At 40.4% G+C, this 18,585-nt stretch overlaps 1 protein-coding gene across 1 annotated transcript in view; it reads right to left on the bottom strand.

Annotated features, from left to right (window-relative positions):
- SPTLC3 (serine palmitoyltransferase long chain base subunit 3) overlaps window positions 1–17,840 on the bottom strand; it is a 133,991-nt gene extending 116,151 nt beyond the window's left edge. The window contains exon 1 of the mRNA XM_060078233.1: window positions 17,708–17,840. Coding sequence (XP_059934216.1) covers window positions 17,708–17,815 — 108 coding nt within the window. The 5' untranslated portion in view covers window positions 17,816–17,840. The remainder of the gene's footprint in view (window positions 1–17,707) is intronic.
- Between the last annotated feature and the right edge of the window lie 745 nt (window positions 17,841–18,585).

Here is an 18,585-nt window from a genome sequence, read left to right as displayed (position 1 = left end):
AGTTCTCATCCCCAGTCAAGGGAGCAACAAGATTGTAGACTAGAAGAGAGGCTGGTGGAGAGGGATGGGACTGATGCTCATCTTGTACACATGATATACTCATTTCAGTTGTTATACCAAGCATCCTTTCTGATTGGTTAATGAATGCCCTGTTCTGACTGGTAAGTATACATTCCTTACTCTGTGTGTGTGTGTGTGTGTGTGTGTGTGTCTCTCTGTGTGTATATATATATATATATATATATATATATATATGTATGTATATATATGCATGTATGTATGTGTGTATATATATATATTTAATTTTCATCCCTAATGGCAGGTAAAATTCAAAGCAGCTCTTTCCTCAGTGGAATCCTCTACTTTTACTCTAAAACGTTTGAGAGTCTTATTGGTTTCAAAGTTACCATTTATTTCTCTTCTAAAATACTTTGGAATGTCAATTAGATCTGGCTGAAGTTATACAAAATGATGCAGCACCAAAACTCGTGAAAGTGGAATGATACATGAATGATGAGAATACACAGTTCTACCTTAGTAGGAAGGGTACCAAAGCTCATGAAAGTGGAATGACAAATGAATGATGAGAATACACAGCTCTACATTAGTAGAAAGGGTACATAATGTCTTAAAGTTGTCTGGGATTTTAAGAAATAAGTATTTTAACCACAGCATTCTGTCATGTATTTTGTAGATGTAAATGTTTAGAAATGCTTTATGAAGTTCATATGCCTCAGTCTAGTCTAACTCATATCATCTTGTCACAAATAGGTGAGTTTTGCTTTCATTCCAAACCTTGATTTTTATCCCCTCCAAATCCTTCTTTCGTGCTGCCACTTTCCTGTAATTTCTTCAGTTTCTACTCCTTTTCCTAACTGTCCTCTGCTGCCCCCCCTCCCTCACCTCCACCCCACACACATAGACACCTTAGCTTGCCTAATATCCACTGTTTAAGACCCAGTTCTGGCTTCACTTCTTAAAAAGATACAGGTTAGGTGTTCTCACTACATAATACCATTATAACACTCACCACATTGTATTACAATAATATTTTTAGGAAGACAAGTTATTTAATAAAAGGACAGAAAATAAAGGATCACTTGCAAAAAATAATAGCTTTTATTATCTCTCACTCAGGTCTTTTGAATATTTCAAATATTTTCACACTATTGTCCATTGTGGTGGAGACTGGCTGTGCATCAGACCATTTCCCTCTCCTCTTTCTCATGGCCAGGCTACATGCCCCACGTCCCTTGCAGACACGTGTGGCCGTACGACTGACCAATGTGAAGTTGGTAGAAGTGAAATGTGCCATTTCTGTGCCTGGCCCACAAGAGCTTCTCTCATGATCCATCTCTTTCTCTCTTTCCCCTATTGTCATCTGAATTCTGATGGCCAAGTTGACCTTGGAAGCCACACAGTGTCGTCTGCAGAGCTTTGTCAGCCTGGTGCCCTGGATTACCGTGTGGAACAGAGTCTTCACCTCCTCCCCCTCCAGCTTCCTGCCACTGCCCATAAGACTTAATATGAGTGAGAAATAAACTTCTATTGGATTATGTCACTAAGATGTGGTGGCTCATTTTTCATGTCATCTAGTCTTACCTTAATGAATAGATACTATAAGAATTGTGTTAATATTCTTTCATGTCTAAATCTTGTTTAGAAGCTTTTGGAAGAAGTCTGAGAACTGAGTTACCTCCCCAAGCAAAAGGGTGCATCAGGACCTGTCTGCACTGGCCAACTTTCAAATTTAAATCTGGGGAATGTAAACTGGTGCAGCCACTATGGAAAACAGTATGGAGGTTCCTCAAAAAGCTAAAAATAGAACAACAATATGATCCAGCAGTCCCACTCCTGGGTAATTATCCAAAGAAAATGAAAACATTGATTTGAAAAGATATATGTACCCCAATGTATGAATGTTTATATATATTGTATATATAATATATAAATATATATATATAATGGAATATTACTCAGCTATAAAAAAGAATGAAATTTTGCCATTTGCAACAACATGGGTAGACCTGGAGGATATTACACTTAGTGAAGTAAGTCAGACAGAGAAAGACAAATACTGTATATTCTCATTTATAAGTGGAATCTAAAAAAATAAAACAAATGAATATAACAAAACAGAAGTAGACTAATAGATACAGAGAACAAACTAGTGGTTACCAGTGCAGTGGGGAGGGGCAAGATAGGGGAAGGTGATTAAGATGTATAAACTACTATGTATGAAATAAATAAGATACAAGGATGTAATGTATAGCGCAGGGAATATAACTGATATTTTATAATAACTTTAACTGGAGTATAATTTATAAAAATATCAAATCATTATGTTGTACACCTGAACCTAGTATAACATTGTAAATCAACTGTACTTTAATTTTAAAAAAAGATAGAATGAGATAATCAATCAGTCAATCAATAAATCTGGTGAAGTTGTCAAAGATTCAATTCTTGAGTTACTGAGCATCTCTGAGTGTTAGGTGGTGCATGACAGAAAGAAGTACATTATAAGACTTAGGCTTCAGGGACCACAGAAGTCAGCGAGAGACAGACAGACAGATTATAAACATGGAACTTTTTGAGGGGACAATTTCTTTATGTATTAACTACTCCAAACTTTCTTTGTAGTGATGCCCAAGTTCAGTCGTTGAGAGGCTCAGTTGCTTTCCCATCATCTTGATTTTTCCATCCACCACCAGAGAAGTTAGCGAAGAAGTCAGGGAAGCCCATGAAGAGTCCCACCTTCCGCACTTCCAGATTGGGAAGTCAGGGACTCACAGAAAAGGCAGGATGGCTTGGAGAGGACTAAATGGAGTCCCTAGCAGTGTGCCCCATGAACATCTGCTGTAAGATTGAGTGAATGACAGAGAAAAAGAGAGCCAAGACTGGAAAATGTTGAGGAAGGAGGTGAGGGCCTTCCAGGACAGGAGAACCAGAATGGGCACTTGTTAGTGAGTAGAAACTAGAGGAACGGGACCTTGCAAGGACTTCTGGCTGGTCCTCATGTGTTGCCTGCTTGGAGATGTGGTGTGTAGTGCCTGCTGAAATTGAACAGGCTTTCTCTGCAGGGTAAGTCAGACTTTCTGTTTCAAAGAGCAGTGAAAAAGAAATGCAGGGAGGAAAGATTTGTAGGATCCCAGGATCCTACCTGGGATGACAGCTGGGGTGGAGGCCCTAAAGTCAGTTGGACATAATTGAACTTTGGAACAAATTGGCTGTCCTTCACCACCCTGCAATGACTGCAATCTTCGAATTTTACTCACAACCAGCTGGATCACTTGAGAGGCACAGAGCTTTTCTGAAGTTATCCTGATAAACCAGAGAAAACAATGCATTGTTGTTTTGATATCATTGAAATTAACTACTACCTACTATCTTGTTCAGTTATGCTGTTCTCAGTCCAGGTGCGAACAGTGCTTATCTATGAGGTGCTCAAAGCTTTTGTGGCCATGATTTTATTTACTTACATGATATTCCTAAGAGGTAGGTTGTGGATAACTGTAATAGAATTAGAATTATCTTCTCTTAATAAGACAGTCACAGGGCATTAAGCAATTTCCCCAAGGTTATAAAGCAGGCAAAGTCAGGATGAAGTTGAATTTCTCAAGTACACAGCACCAGGGTTGAATCAGAAAGAAGCTTTAAGTTAGACCTTTGAGATGTGATAGATTGGAACATGTTTCAGAAATAGCCATGGGGCTGACTCTTTTTCCTTCCCAGGTGGGTACTGGCAGCTGTTAACACTCATGGGATGGCTGACTACCACGTGCATGTACCTGTGCTAGGCACTGGGTCATTCAGGTAGTTTCTCTTATGGCTTCCATCCCCATGGAACTCATGGACTAAGGCGGAGATAAAAAGTGTGTACAGAAATACAACACTTCAGGATTAGAGAGCAAGAAGTCTCCAGTGGCAACATCCCAGAAGTCTAATGTCATTCCATATTTATACATTTGTTCATTTTTTTCCTTCCTTTATTTATTTACATTTTTAATTGCAGTATAGTTGATTTACAGTGTTGTGTTAGTTTCAGCAAAGTGCTTCAGTTATACACACACACACACACACACACACACACACACACACATATATATATATATATATATATATATATATTCTTTTTCACACTCTTTTCCATTTTAGGTTATTACAGATATTGAATATAGTTCCCTGTGCCATACAGTAGGTCCTTGTTGGTTATCTATTTTATATATAGTAGTGTATATCTGTTAATTCCAAACTCCTAATTTATCCCTCACCCCCACGTTTCCCCTTTGGTGACCAAGTTTGTCTTTTATATCTGTGAGTCTATTTCTGTTTTGTAAATGAGTTCATTTGTATCCTTTTTTGAGATTCCACATATAAGTGATATCATATGATATTTGTCTTTCTCTGTCTTACTTCGCTTAGTATGATCATCTCTAGGCATATTTTTTCGTTCATTCAACCAACAAATACATATCAAGTACCTACTCTGTGCTAGCTGCTGTGCTCTGTCCAGGTGACACAGTAGTGACCAGGAAGGACAGAACCCCTGACTGACCTCATGACACTCATGGTCTATATGTGAACCGTCCAATACAATAATCATTAGCCACATGTGGCTCCTTACATTCAAACTTAAATCATTCAAGTTAAATACATTTAGAGATTTAGGTTCTCAGTTGCATGAGCCACATTTCAAATGCTGGACAACCACACGTGGCTGGTGGCTACCTTACTGGGTGGGACAGTCACACAGTATTTCCATCATCACAGCAGGTTCTGTTCTGAGGTCTGCAAATTATGGCCCACAAGCCAGATCTGGCCTACCCCTTGCTTTTGCTATTTTCTTTCAAAATAAAGTTTTATTGGAACACAGTGACACCCATTTGTTTATTGTTGTCCATGGCTGCTTTCACACTGCAAAGGCAGAGTTGAGTAACTGTGACAGGGACTTCGTGTCCCAAAGAACTGAAAATATTTACTGTCTGGCCCATTACAGAGAAAGTTTGCCAGCCCCTGGTCTAGATGGAAATACAGACCAGAGCAAATACTTACAAAAAGGGAAATGAAGAATAAGTCAGGGACCTATGGAGTGGATAGGATGGGATGTGACTTAGTCCAGGAAAAGAGAAAGGCCTCCCTAAAGAAGATGATGCTTAAAATAAGATCTGAATAGTCAGTAGGAGTTGATGAGGTGCAGTGTTCCCAGCAGGAGGAAGACCCCGAAGAACTGTGGGGAGGGAAGGGGGTAGGGTGGTGGGCTGGCAGGGGTAGTGAGGGGGCAGGCATGGCTGTAGGTCAGTTCTAAAAGGGGAACTCCATCCACTTTGTCCATCATTAGTACTCCAGGGCTTAGAAGGGCATCTGATACAAAGTAGGTATCCAATAAATCTTTGATGAATCAATGGATGAATCAGCGGGGAGGTTGTGCCAAGCTCGTAAACTGAGCTTAGGACCACAGCCTTGATCCTGACAAGGGAAGCCATTGACGAGCTGTAAGCAAATGCAGGCCTAAAAACCTGATCTGATACGTGTTTTCAAAAGGCCCCCTGCAAAGCCATGCATGTGAATGGGTCTTCGGGGAGCCCCGACATACCAATGATTCACAGTGATTCATGGTTGTATGGTCGGTAATTTTGAGAAAGATAAATATCATATGATATCTCTTATATGAAGAATCTTAAGAAAGATTATACAAATAAACTTACTTGCAAAACAGAGACTCACAGACTTAGAGAATGAACTTATGGTTACCAGGGGAAAAGGATAGGAGGTAGAGGGATAGATTGGGAGTTTGGATTGACATATACACACTGCTATATTTAAAATAGATAACCAACAAGGACCTACTGTATAGCACAGGGAACTCTGCTCAATATTCTGTAATAACCTAAGTGGGAATAGAATTTGAAAAAGAATAGATACAAGTATATGTATAACTGAATCACTTTGCTGTACACCTGAAACTAACATACCATTTTAATCAACTATACTCCAATATAAAATAAAATAAAGTTTCTCTTGTATCCCTTGCAGAAGAATATTTGATGAAACATACTCATTCCATTGATCCTGAACTTTTGAACCTATGACCAAAAATGAAAAGGAAAGTGTTTCCTGAGCTGCATGAGAATGACCAACACCAGAGACGTGCCATGGAAGTTAGGTGTGTACTGTAGCATTTCCTTCCCGTGCCAGGCAGCTGATGACTCATAGGTGAGTTAAAAAAAAGGGTGGGGCTCTGGAAGCACACAAAATGTGGTTGGCTGAGCTCAGGGGACTGAACTTGGATTAGAAACAATGGTTTTTCTCTTTGAATCAAATTGAAACAATTTCTTCTTGCACCTTGATGATGCTGAACTACCATCTCTGGACCCCAACCAAAATTCTCATTCCCTGAACATGGACCAAGGAGTGCCTGCCATTCAACAACCTGAAGAAGCAGAAAACCCTCCGACCCAGAAAGGGAGAAAGTTGCCGAAGATTCCATTTTTCTTCCTTCCCTATGTGTTTATCAGGGTTTGGCTCATGGCTGTACAGACCTATTCTCCTTGCCTCCTTCTCTCCTCTGCCTGTCACCCAATAAAACCACTCACAACTTATGCGCATCAAGAGCAGCCTAGGTTCATCTTCAACCTATAACCTGGCTCATCTTTTGCCTTTGAAGACAGAATGTCCTTAACGAGATGATGCTTAGCTGAATGTATACAGTTTTTTTGGCTGGAATCTTTGGTGTTCATGGAAGGCAGAGCATATTTGATTTTCCATGAAAACGTTTTGCTTCTTGGGAAAGTAAGCATAATGTCTCCAAACAACCAATTCCCCAAGAGTATGACAACATAACAATTTGCTTCCTTGCTTCCAAAAAATCTGATAACATCCATGGTCACAGCTATAATTATCTGATTAACTTTTCTTATGTGGCATATAATGTTGAAAAAAAAGTAACTTCTCCCAGAGCAGTGCTAGCCTTGACTAATTTTTACCTGTACTGCTGAATCAACCATTTAAAAATTCCAGGTATTATTTTTTAGCCATCATAATTTATGAGCCCTAAGTAATGGCTGGGTGCAAGGCATGAGTCATCTGATTGGTATAAAGATTGATATTACACTTAAAGAAGAAAACTGACATTCGTGACTTATTTATTTCAGCCATTGTATCATTTTCCCAGGTCACTATGTGGAGAACTTCTGTATCTTAGTCTGTAGACACCTGATTCAGTGGTTTTGCAAAGAACTGACCGATGGGAGGCACAGCCTCATAGACAAAATGCCGGCCCCTTTTGCATAACCTTACAAACCAATCCGTCAAAACTTACGTCGGTTGTGAGATTTTCCCAAGTACCCCTAAGTTATTTGCATGGTTTGGCAAAAGCTGTTATTGCCAAGGGCTCCTTCGGGGTTTGTTTTGGATTCTGTAATATGAAAAGCAGTATTGTGTAGAGGCTCTAGAAACTGGCAGTGGACAGGTGTGAGTCTTGCCCTGGATTGGCCATTTTGAGATATGGGCAAGTGTGCCTCAGTTCTGTTCTCTATTCTATTAAGTGAGAAATGTGTCACTAAGATCTAGAAAATGAGATAACATGCTTCTCTGAGATCTGAGATCATTTCTGCCATGATTATTCCAGTGTTTGAGACGACCTGGAGCCTAGTTTCTTTCAGACTATCAGAGTAGGTGACTGGGAAACATGCCATGTTGCAAGACCTAAGAATCCTTAACGCATCATCAATGTCATTGCCTCGGGGAAGCTCAGCAAAGGAACCAAGAAATTAATTGACATGTGCTCCCTTGCTGGGTCTGGAAGCAAACCTTCATGATGGCATGTGTTTGAAAATGAAGTTGAGGCTGTACAAGGGCTCAGAAGAAGGTAATTCTGGGGAGTACACATGCTACATGCCATAAGGATGTAAAGACAAAGGTCAATGATTTTTAAAGAAAGATTTATAGGAAGTTGTGCTGTCCGGTGTGCCATGTAAAATCACTTTGCTGCCTGGCTATGGAAATCTAAGGTAGAAACTACCATTTTGCAAGACTTTTAGAATCTTACAGATTTTAAAAAATTACTAAAACTGACTCCCAAATCTGCTCTTCTAAGTAAGTGTAATAACCAAAATAGCACTTTTTCTCTTGCTGTGAGTTAATCTGCTGAAGAATAGAGGTGCTGATTTTTTTTTTTACTTCCTACCTGTTCTTGTAAAGGAACAGTTGACAGAGTTGTATGCACTGAGTAAGGGCTTGAAAAATATCTATGTGTCCAGTCCTTTGAGACATTCCTGAACTTAGAGTTAAAAATGTCTGGGATTCTTGTCCAGCTCTGTCTCCATCATCCATGTGTCTTTGGTCTCATTATTTTTCTTAGCTCTGTTTTTTTCATCCCTAAAATTGGTCAGTAGCACTCAAAACTTCACAGCATTGCTGTGAGAGTCCAACGAGACATTGGATGTAAGGATCATTATAGTTGATGCTGAAGGTTAAAGGGGCAAAACATTGGTTGCTTTTTAAAGAAATCATTCTAAGCCATGCATGCGCCACCATATTTACTTCTTACAACGACTCTATTGGGCAGGCACTACTATTATCCTCATCGTCCAGATAAGGAAACTGAGGCACAGAGATTAAGCCACTTGTCCAAGGTCATAGAGCGACCGATGTGAAGTTGAAATTCAAACCTAGGCAGTGCGAAAGGGATGTCCTGCTCCCAACCTCTATATGATGGTTCAGTTTACTAGGACAGTAGAGCAGGAGGTGGCAACAATTTATGTGATATTAGGGGTCAGAAAATCCTCCTATTACTGGCCACCTGTGTGGGTGATTATCTAACCTCTTTGAACCTTGGGTCCTTATTCGTGAAATTTGAAAGCAATAGGCGAGAATTAACAATACTTCAAAAAGCGTAAATATGTGGTGGGCAGCAATCATTAACTGTAATTAATACTGATTTCTCTGACATGCTTTTCTAAGATAGGCAAAGAAGGAAGTTTTCTCCACGTGGCTCTTATTTTGGGAAATAGGAGAGGTCTTTACATCTTCCATGAGACAAATGCAACTTTGCATCATCAATTTTGAAATTGAAGCTAAAGAATTTGCAATAGCAGATACCACTCTGAGCCATCAAATACTGTAGTCCCTGGCTGTTTGTCTTCATAGGTTGGAGGTTTCAGAAACAAATGCACCTTTCCAGAAAGGGCCTTGCTCTGGGTATCAAGAGACCAAAGTGGGGGAGGGTGCCTCACACTGGTGTGACCTCTGAGACAGTCACTTAGTTTTGTTGAGCCTCATTCCTCCATGTGTAAGAAGACAAGGCATGGTATGGAATTTTAAGAATTTCTACAGTGAGTTCCCTTCCTGTCAGTTGGATTATACTCCAGACAAAAAGGGAAAATGGCTCTTGAACCCGTCAGAATTATAGGTGTACAACAAGGGAGTTTCTCAAGTGAGGTAGCCTCCTACTGAGTCTTTCATCTAATAGATGAATTTACACTCAATTCAGCCCACAGTTTTATAAAATCTTTGCACAGTCAAAACTATATAATGAAACCTTTTCCAGCAAGAAAAATCAAAAGGTAGTGTAGGTCAAAATTCACTGAGTGGAATTATCTGCACATTTTGTCTCAAAAGAAGAAAAAAGAAAGAAGGATGGACAAATATTGAAATCTGGTTAATAATTTGCATGTGGAAGAGTTTAGGGGTGAAGCCTATTGATTCTCCAACTTTCTTTGAAATGCACCAAACATATGGTTTGATGGATGGATAGAGGGACGGATAGACAGACAAACATGTGATGAAACAAATATAGTAAAATGTTAATTGCAGTTTCTAAGTGGTACGTATATGAGTATTCAGTGTAGAGCTCTTTAATTTTTCTGTAAGTTTGCAAATATTCACAATAACATGTTTGAGGAAAAGGCTTTTTTTTTTTTTTTTTTTTTTTTTCTAGTGATAAAGACATAGACCCTGGGGTCAGTCTGCACTAACTAGAGGTTTAATCTTAGACAAACTTACTTAACTTTTCTATGACCAGTTGCCTCATATAAAAAATAGGGATAGTAATAGTATTAAAGTCATAAGGTTGTGGGAATCAAATAAGTTTGTATTTAGAAAGTTCCTAGCATATAGTGTGGTGGAAAAATTTGTTAAATGAAATTTAAAAAATCATTTCATATACAGGGTCATGAATGGGAAAGCAGATTATTCTGATTTTTCTTGGACATTCAACCCTGAGAATGCAGAATTTTATTAAAACCAGATGACAGGTCTATATACCTTGAGGTATTAGTCATTTTCCTTCTAATCCAGGCATATTTCATCTCTTATTAAGAGGTAGTAGAAGCATCAGGATAAATCAATAATATTTAATTTCTATTTTCATCTCCTTCAAAAAGTTCCACCTCCTTAAAGCATGTTCCCTGACCCCAAACTTAGAGTATACATAATATCTGGATATTGATATAAAAGCACGTAGCTACCTGGTCACACAAAAACCTAGTGATTTAGTGATTTTTAAAAAGAAGACAGTGAATAGTAGTCATGTTCTCCAACAAAGGATGGGAAACCTTTAATTAATATTAGGTAAATTACTAATAAATTAGTAATTAATTAGTGTATTAATTATTAAGAGGTTATACACCTTGAAATCTGCAAGAAGCTTGTGTAACATATGAGTGGGGCCTTTTCAGTCTTTTAAAGAACCAGACCTGTGGACAGCAAATGGCAATTGAAATAAACAAACTGAAATCCGAGTTCTTACAAACACTAGATTAGTAAAAACAGGTGGTCTAACCATTGCACAACTATTATTGAGCATCTATTGTGTACAGGCTCCGGTCTATGTTCTGGGGATTTGGCAGTGAGATAGAAATCTCTGCCTGGGTGGAGTTCCCATTCTAGAGCCAGAGGCAGACAATAGATAGGAAATAAATTCAAGTGTGTGTGTGTGTGTGTGTGTGTGTGTGTGTGTGTGTGTGTGTGTGTGTGTGTAGGTGGTGTTAAGCACTAAAGAACCAAGCAGGATCAGGAAAGGGAGTCAGGAAGAAAGCATGTTGCAATTTTAATAGGATTGTGAGTAACATTTGACTTGAAAGGAGGGAGGTGCAGGCACCTGGATTTCTGGGAAGTGCAAATGGGAGAGGATGTGGGAATGTCCTGAGGTGGGAGGGTGCAGGACTGCTGGCTCTAGTGTGGCTGGAATACACTGAGCCCTGGGAAAAAGGGGATGAGTCAGTGAGGACCAAGCCATGGCTCCTTGTGGCCACTGTAAGAATTTTAGCTTTTACTCTGAGTGGAATGGGAGCCAGGGGAAGGATTTAGGCAGAAGAGTGAGATCTTGATATGATTTCAACAGGATCATTCTGGCTGCTGTGTTGAGAATAGTCTTGCTGGTGGCAGTGGATGGGATGGCAGGGGTGGAAGCAGCTTATGGCAATTTAAAAATATGACCATGAGTTCTTTAATAATCTTCCCATTAAGAGTTGGGAGGGTCCTATCCCCTTGAACCTGGTGGGCTTGTTTGTGACTGCTTCAACAGGGTGGATGTGAAGCTGACCTCTGAGGCTAGGGTACAAAAGGCCATGAGACTTCTTCACTTACTAGAAAATTCTCTAGAGTCCTCCCTGCTGTAGAAGCTGTCTGAGGCAATCCTGCCCACAGTCCTTTTTTTCAGCCGACCCAGCTTGGATGTGGTAGTGAGGACACCATCTTGCAGGCAAATCCTCCTGGCTCAGCTGTTCTAGGTCCAGCCAACTGTGGTCCCAGATATCATGGAACAGGGAAGAGCTGTCTCCACTGAGTCTTTTCTGGATTCCTACCCAGTGGAATCCATGAGCATAACAAAATGTTTGTTGTTTAATATCATTCTGTTTTGGGATGGGTTGTCATTCTGTAATGAATAACTGGGACACAGGGAAAAGGCATGAGGCTCCTGTAACAATCAGGGTGAGAGATAGTGGTGGCTGAGACCAGAGTGGGTGCTGTGGCTAGGTGAGGAGTGGTCAGGTTCTGGATATCCTGTGAAGGTAGGATCATGAATTTGCTGACTCATTGAATACAGAAGGAAAAAGTCATGAACGATACCCAGGTTTTTGGTTTGAGCCACTGGAAGGATAGAGTTGTCATTTACTGAGATGGGAAAGACTATAAAGGAAACACGCTAGGGACAGAGGGAGGGAGTATCAGGGACTCAGTTTTGGACATGTTAAGTTGGAGAGGCCTTTGGTCATCCAAGCGAAAGATCAAGGAAGCAGTTGGAAATGACATATATATATATATATATATATATATATATATATATATATATATATATATATATATATACATACACACACACATACACACAGCTGCACATATATACATGTACATATAGTAATGAGACAAGGTCAGATCATCAGGAGAAATCTGCAGTTAGAAAAGAGAACAGGTACAAGGACTGAGCCTTGAGTCACTCTATTGTTCAAAGATCAAGGAGTTGAGGAAAACCAGGAATAGACACTGTAAAGGAACAGCTGGTGATATAGGAGGGTCATAACCTGGAAGCCAAGAGAGAAAAGTGCTTGAAGGAGGAGGAGGAATTATTTGTGTCAACTGCTGCTGACAGACCAAGTGAAATGAAGCCACCATTGGATGTGGGAATTCAAGGATTTACGACTATCATTTATTGAGCACCTATTATGTGCCAGGCATTGTATTGAACAATACAGTAGCAGTAGAGGGGTAAGAGATTCAGGCAGATTTTAATAGATAATAGTCACTATTTATCAAGTATCTACTACACATGTGATAGTTATTGGGAGCCTTACATACACTCTCTCATCTAATCTTCACCGTTGCCTTGTGAGGTATGGATCAGAGCCGTGACGCTACTTCCCCAATGTGGCACAGTTAGTAGGGAGCAAAGCTAGTACTCATACCCAATTCTGCTGATGTCAAAGCTTGTCTTCCTGCTATCATTCTTCCTTAAGTGGTTCCCTGGGAAATCCTGAGGGGTGCTGGGGTATGAAAAGCCACCAGGAAAGAAATATCTTCCTGGGGAGTTCATTTATACTCAAGGTTTTCAAGGAGGATATAAAAGTAGTTTTATAGTAAAATAAATATTATTAACATAGTATTATAAAGTGGAGTACAAAATTCTAATGTAAATTTTTAAATAAATTAATACCACATGTGGGCTTGTGGTCTGGGTCACTTTGGCTTATGTTTGGTTTTCTTTCCTTGGTAGATCAATTTATGAATCCCTTTACCCTGTCTTCTCTGGAAAGGCTGATTTGTTGGTTTTTCTGAGCAGGGTGTGAGAGCTGGGGTTCTTAACCTGGGGATCTGAGAAAGTCAGGGAACACATGAATCCTCTACATGGAAAATTCTGTAATACAGAAAGTATCTATCAGCTTCTCAAAGGATTTTTGACTTCCAAAAGGATTAGCTCCACATGGCAGAGAAAGAACAGTCAGGTATAAGTTGTAGTTGACAGGATAATCATAATTTACACATAGTCTTTTCCTGGGCAACTTTTGAAGGCCCAGTTATACCACATCTAGAGAATAATAATGGTGACCAAGCTATATGAGCACATTGTCTAACAAAAGGTTTGTGGATCACTTCCTACAAAGTCTGAGAGATGAAGTTTGAGCAGTGAAATGGTATCAGTTCTATGACATTTTGTCATCTAATATTTGGAATCAGGGTTAGTCAGAGAAATCTAGTACAACTGGTTGGGTCATAATTGTTCCTAAAACTTGCATATTCCAGGATCAAGTATTAATATAACAACTCAGGAAAATTAAGATGTAAGACACATCTATTGCTTTTAAAAAATATAAAGTAAGCCTAAATTAAGAAGATCCAAATTCCCTGAATCACTCTATTTATGACCTCTTATTTTTCTCATCCTATTTGCCTATAGTTCAGAGATTACAGATTTGTGGCTGGTAGCAATGTCTCATTGAACTCTACACTATTGGAAATTTGAAGGATTAGATGCCAATACTTAAAAATCAGATATTCTCTCTCCCTCCCACTCCATCTGGATTTCCAGTTTCTTTTGAAAATCATAAGATCTGTCAACATAGGACCTGCTTTCTCTCATGGTGACAATGAGCTTTGTTCAGGTAAACCCATGCTTACCACTTCCTGTTGTCCACACCAGGCCTTACCAGCCTGCTGGGCATTTGTAATCTTAACCTCTGCTGTAATCAAATGATCTTCAATGTGGCAAAACTTTTGGTTGGAGCAGGATTTAGAGGGGACTGTGATGGATGAAGTACACTGTGGTGAACAATTCTGAATACTTCTCTGAGCTATGTTCATAGTGTTTGTTTGTTTGTTTTCAATGGTTTAATCTAAATTGTGAATTACTGGGCCGATGACTTTCTTTCTAATATGGTGGCAACAACGTCTTCTCACATGAATTTGCAGGTTGATATACTTTAGAATTCCAGTAAAACTACATTAGTTCAGGCCAATTGAGACAAGGTGACAATACTTAGTAGAAAGATTAAATCAAGTGTATTTCAAAATAAATGTAGTGGATTTCTTGAGAGTAATTAAGTTAATGTCAATCTACCTCTACTTGTGTTTCTAAAGAGAATCATTTTCTAGGAAGCTTTAACCAATGGATAAAATTAATTTATAATTAGCAGATATTAAATATACTTTAAAACATATTCATTTAATTAACAAAACATCTGAAGCAGAACACATACATGCTTCTTTGCCTGCTCTTTCTTCATAGATAAGGCAACAAGTTACAGACCTCCTCAGATTGAATAATTACACTTCAGATTTGACAACATTCAAATGATTGTGCTTTTGTATAGTTGATATTTGAGTTCATTGTATTTGGTTTTACCAGCCAGACACTCATCTTAAGCATACAATCCTTATGCAAAACACAAAATAAAACACAACAAAAGTGTAAAGCTTAGGGAAAGGCATCTTTGCCAAAGATTGATGGCCAAGACAAACTCTTTCCTCAAAATGAAAGCACTGAAAATGGTTGCAATGAGACTGTACAATGATTTTTCTAGGCATTTTAAAGAAATAGAATATACATGTGTTTACATGTTTATTGTTGCTTAGCAAACCACCACCATACTTAAAACAACAATCATTTGTTTGCTTGGGACTTCCCTGGTGGCACAGTGGTTAAGAATCCACCTGCCAATGCAGGGGACACGGGTTCAAGCCCTGGTCTGGGAACATCCCACATGTCACGGAGCAACAAAGCCCGTGCACCACAACTACTGAGCCTGCGCTCTAGAGCCCATGAGCCACAACTACTGAGCCTGCATGACACAACTACTGAAGCCCGCGTGCCTAGAACCCATGCTCTGCAACAAAGAGCAGCCGCCTCAATGAGAGGCCCGTGCACCCCAGCGAAGTGTTGTTCCCACTTGCCGCAGCTCGGGAAAGCCCGTGCACCACAATGAAGACCCAACGCAGCCATAAATAAATAAAGGTATTAAAAATAAAAAGTCTGATAAACAAACCCAGCTTTAAAAAAAAAACCAAATCATTTGTTTGCTTAAGAATCTGTAATTTGGGCAGAGCCCAGTGGGGACAAGTCATGTATACTCCATGAAGTATAATTGGAACAGATAGACTCCAGGGATGGAGGATCCACTTCTAAGAGCTGACTCACACAGTTTACAAGCTGGTGCTGCATCTTGCCTAGGCTCACAGCAAGGATACTTGGTTTCTCTCTACTTGGGCTTCTCTTGAGCTGCTTGGGCTTCCTTCAAGTGTGGTGGCTGGGTTCCAAGAGTGAGTGTTCTACGAAGACTGGGTTCAAGCTTCAAGGTTTTTGGTAAAGATTCAGTTTGTTTAAAGTCCTCAAAGCAAAATGGACTAACACCAGTGACTAAGGATCATGATAGTAAAGACAACTTCATCCATATCACAGAGGGGAAAACAGGCCTTTGTCTGCCCTACTGCACTAAGAACTCAGCAGGGTTTCTTCTTTCTGGAACATACTTTTTAAGCCATAATTGAGGCTCTCAGTGGGAGCCAATTTCAACTTAGTAACACCTAAATATATCTCAGCAAATAGGTTCTGGATGGTCCTTCCTTCAGAAAGAGCTATTGGAAAAGGCAGTAGCCTCCCTGATATTTCCTGCCACTCTTAGGGAAGCTTCAGTGTCCAAAGATATCCACAGTCTTGTAGGAGCACTTAGTAATGAACCTTTAGGATCCTGGCTCTTGTCTTTAGGAATGGTTGTAACCATTTAGCTAAGTCTCTAACCTCAGACGCTAGAAGGTGGTTACAAAACCAAGATAAAGTAGAGAGAGAGAGAGAATGGCTTTGAGGGCATCTCTACCCAAATGAGAGCCTTCAGGGTCAGAATGGTCCAGAGGGTGAGAAGACCAGTGGCCAGTGTTACAGCCATTTTAGGGGCAAAGAGTGTCTTGAGTCGTAGTGGTCTGATTCGATACAGCGACGAATAGATGGTGGGTATTAGTATGATTGCCCTCGTGCAAAGAATGAGAGTTGAGTATTTTCTCTTCACATTATACTCATCTGGGAGAGGCCAGACATGAGGTTTTAGGTAGACAATTCCAAGGCTAGGGCAATGCCTTTTGTTAAGAGGGGAACCTATCTGGGGGACCACAGCCTATTCACACACAACCCGGGCTCCAGAGTTGCGCACCCCCCCCCCGCCACACACCTCTTTCATCCCACTGGACACACAAACTTCCTTCACTGAATGCTGGGCTGGCCCCCAGCCAGCCCCACCTGTCCTGTGATCTTAGAACAATCTCACTGCCCAACCTCCCCACCCCCGACCCCGCTTCTCCCGCACAGGGTCCTTGCCCAGCTTCTCATTTTGCAACAGTGAAGCTGCCTGTTCGGTTATGCTAATCTGCTCCCAAGCAGGTGAACTCACCCCTGCTGCTCAGAGCAGAGTGCCTGGGCATCCAATAGGAAGCTGGCGATGGCCTGCCTGTTCGTAAGCAGCTTGCAGACCCGGCTCCCTCTTTGAATGAGCTGACAACATTTCTTGGGTTCCTCCTCCTCCTCAGTACATTCCCCTCAAACATTCTGTCAGAGCAGGAGCCAAAAATTTTACAAAAAAGTATCACATGGGAAAACAATTCAAAGTCTGTTTGGTTCCTGTGTGTAGCCTGTAACAATAAGCCGCACTTTCTGAAGCGTCTTAAAAAGGAATGCTTGTGATGTCAAGTTTCAAAGAAAGACTTTGGCCCCGAATCAAGCTGTAAGCTATGACAAGGCCCCACCAAACACCAAAAAGAAGTCCCCTTTTAATCAGAGAGGCATTCCTCACGTACCAGGGGAAAATGCCACCTACTCCACGTAATCTCAGCAGCGTTTACTTTCACTTCCTCTTTTTTTCCCCTATGAAGTATGATGCATGGAGTCTGTTGTGATTTCCTGATAGACTGAAATTTAGCTGGAGAGTTTTAGCCTTCACAACTGTTTTCTCCAAAATGCTTGAGAGAAAACAAAAGTCTAGCAGGGATATTTTTATGTTAAGGGTTTAAGGCTCTTGTATCTACGTGTGTCCTCTCTTGTACAGAGAAGAAATTCCCTCCTTAACCCACATCCAAACTTTTCAGTAGCCAAGCATTTGAAATTAGCTGAAGTGAGAGTCAAAACACAGAAAACACTTCCTGCCAAGAACTTTCAGCTAGGACGGCTTTACAACAAATATTGAAATGTTCAGGTCATTCAGAGTAAGGGGGAGGGATCTCCTCTTACCTGGGCTTCTTTCACCATCCCGTTCCTTGTGCAGTTTTTTCTGTAACAGTGGTCACTCTGATTGTGAAGTGTTCCATTGCAAACAGCACCACCTCCAGGATCAACCATTTGTGTGAAATTGATGGAAGCGGCAGGTTTTCCTCCAGAGGCTCTTGGCAAGCTTGACTTTTGAAGCTGGTGAGGGAATGGGATAAAGCACTTCAGACCGAGTGCTTGAAGGAATCCTACCAATCAGGCTTTTCCAGAAGAAGAGCGACAGCCTATCTTTTGGGAAGATCTCTGAAACTAAAAACAAATGATTACCTTTACACTCTTCAAATCAGAATGTGGCCTCCATGGTAACAGAACTGCTCCTGAAACTACAAAGGAGACTGCCAGCTCCTTGCCTGGACTGAGGCAACCAGGAGGCTGCAAAGCCAGTGGCAAACTGCGAGGAGGCCAGCAGGGAGGTGGAGAATCTTTTAAAGACACACACACACACACACGCCACTGTACACTCCCCACGTGTCTCCTACGGAGGACAGTCAGTGCCAAACTGACGTCTATCCCCTTCTCACCTCCCTCCTGCATCTAATTACATTTTTGTTTGTAAACCAAGGTCAAAGTCAACACTTCTTTTTGCGGTTAAATAACATTCAGAAGTGGTTGCCAGGGGCCACAGGGAGGAGAGATAGGAAGCTACTGTTTAATGGGTAAAAGTTTCTGTTGGAGAAGATGGAAAAAGTTGGGGTGATGGATGGTGGTGATGATTGCCATGTGAATGCCACTGAACTATACAATTCAAAATGGTTAAAATTGTAAATTTTATGTAATATATATTTTACCATAATACAAAAATGGCAAAAAAACAATTCAGAACCCACCTTATGTTAAAACCA

This window comes from Mesoplodon densirostris, chromosome 16 (assembly GCF_025265405.1).
Source record: "Mesoplodon densirostris isolate mMesDen1 chromosome 16, mMesDen1 primary haplotype, whole genome shotgun sequence".
NCBI lineage: Eukaryota > Metazoa > Chordata > Mammalia > Artiodactyla > Ziphiidae > Mesoplodon > Mesoplodon densirostris.
The sequence above is the reverse complement of the archived record's forward strand: the minus strand, read 5'-3'. Positions and strand labels throughout refer to the sequence as shown.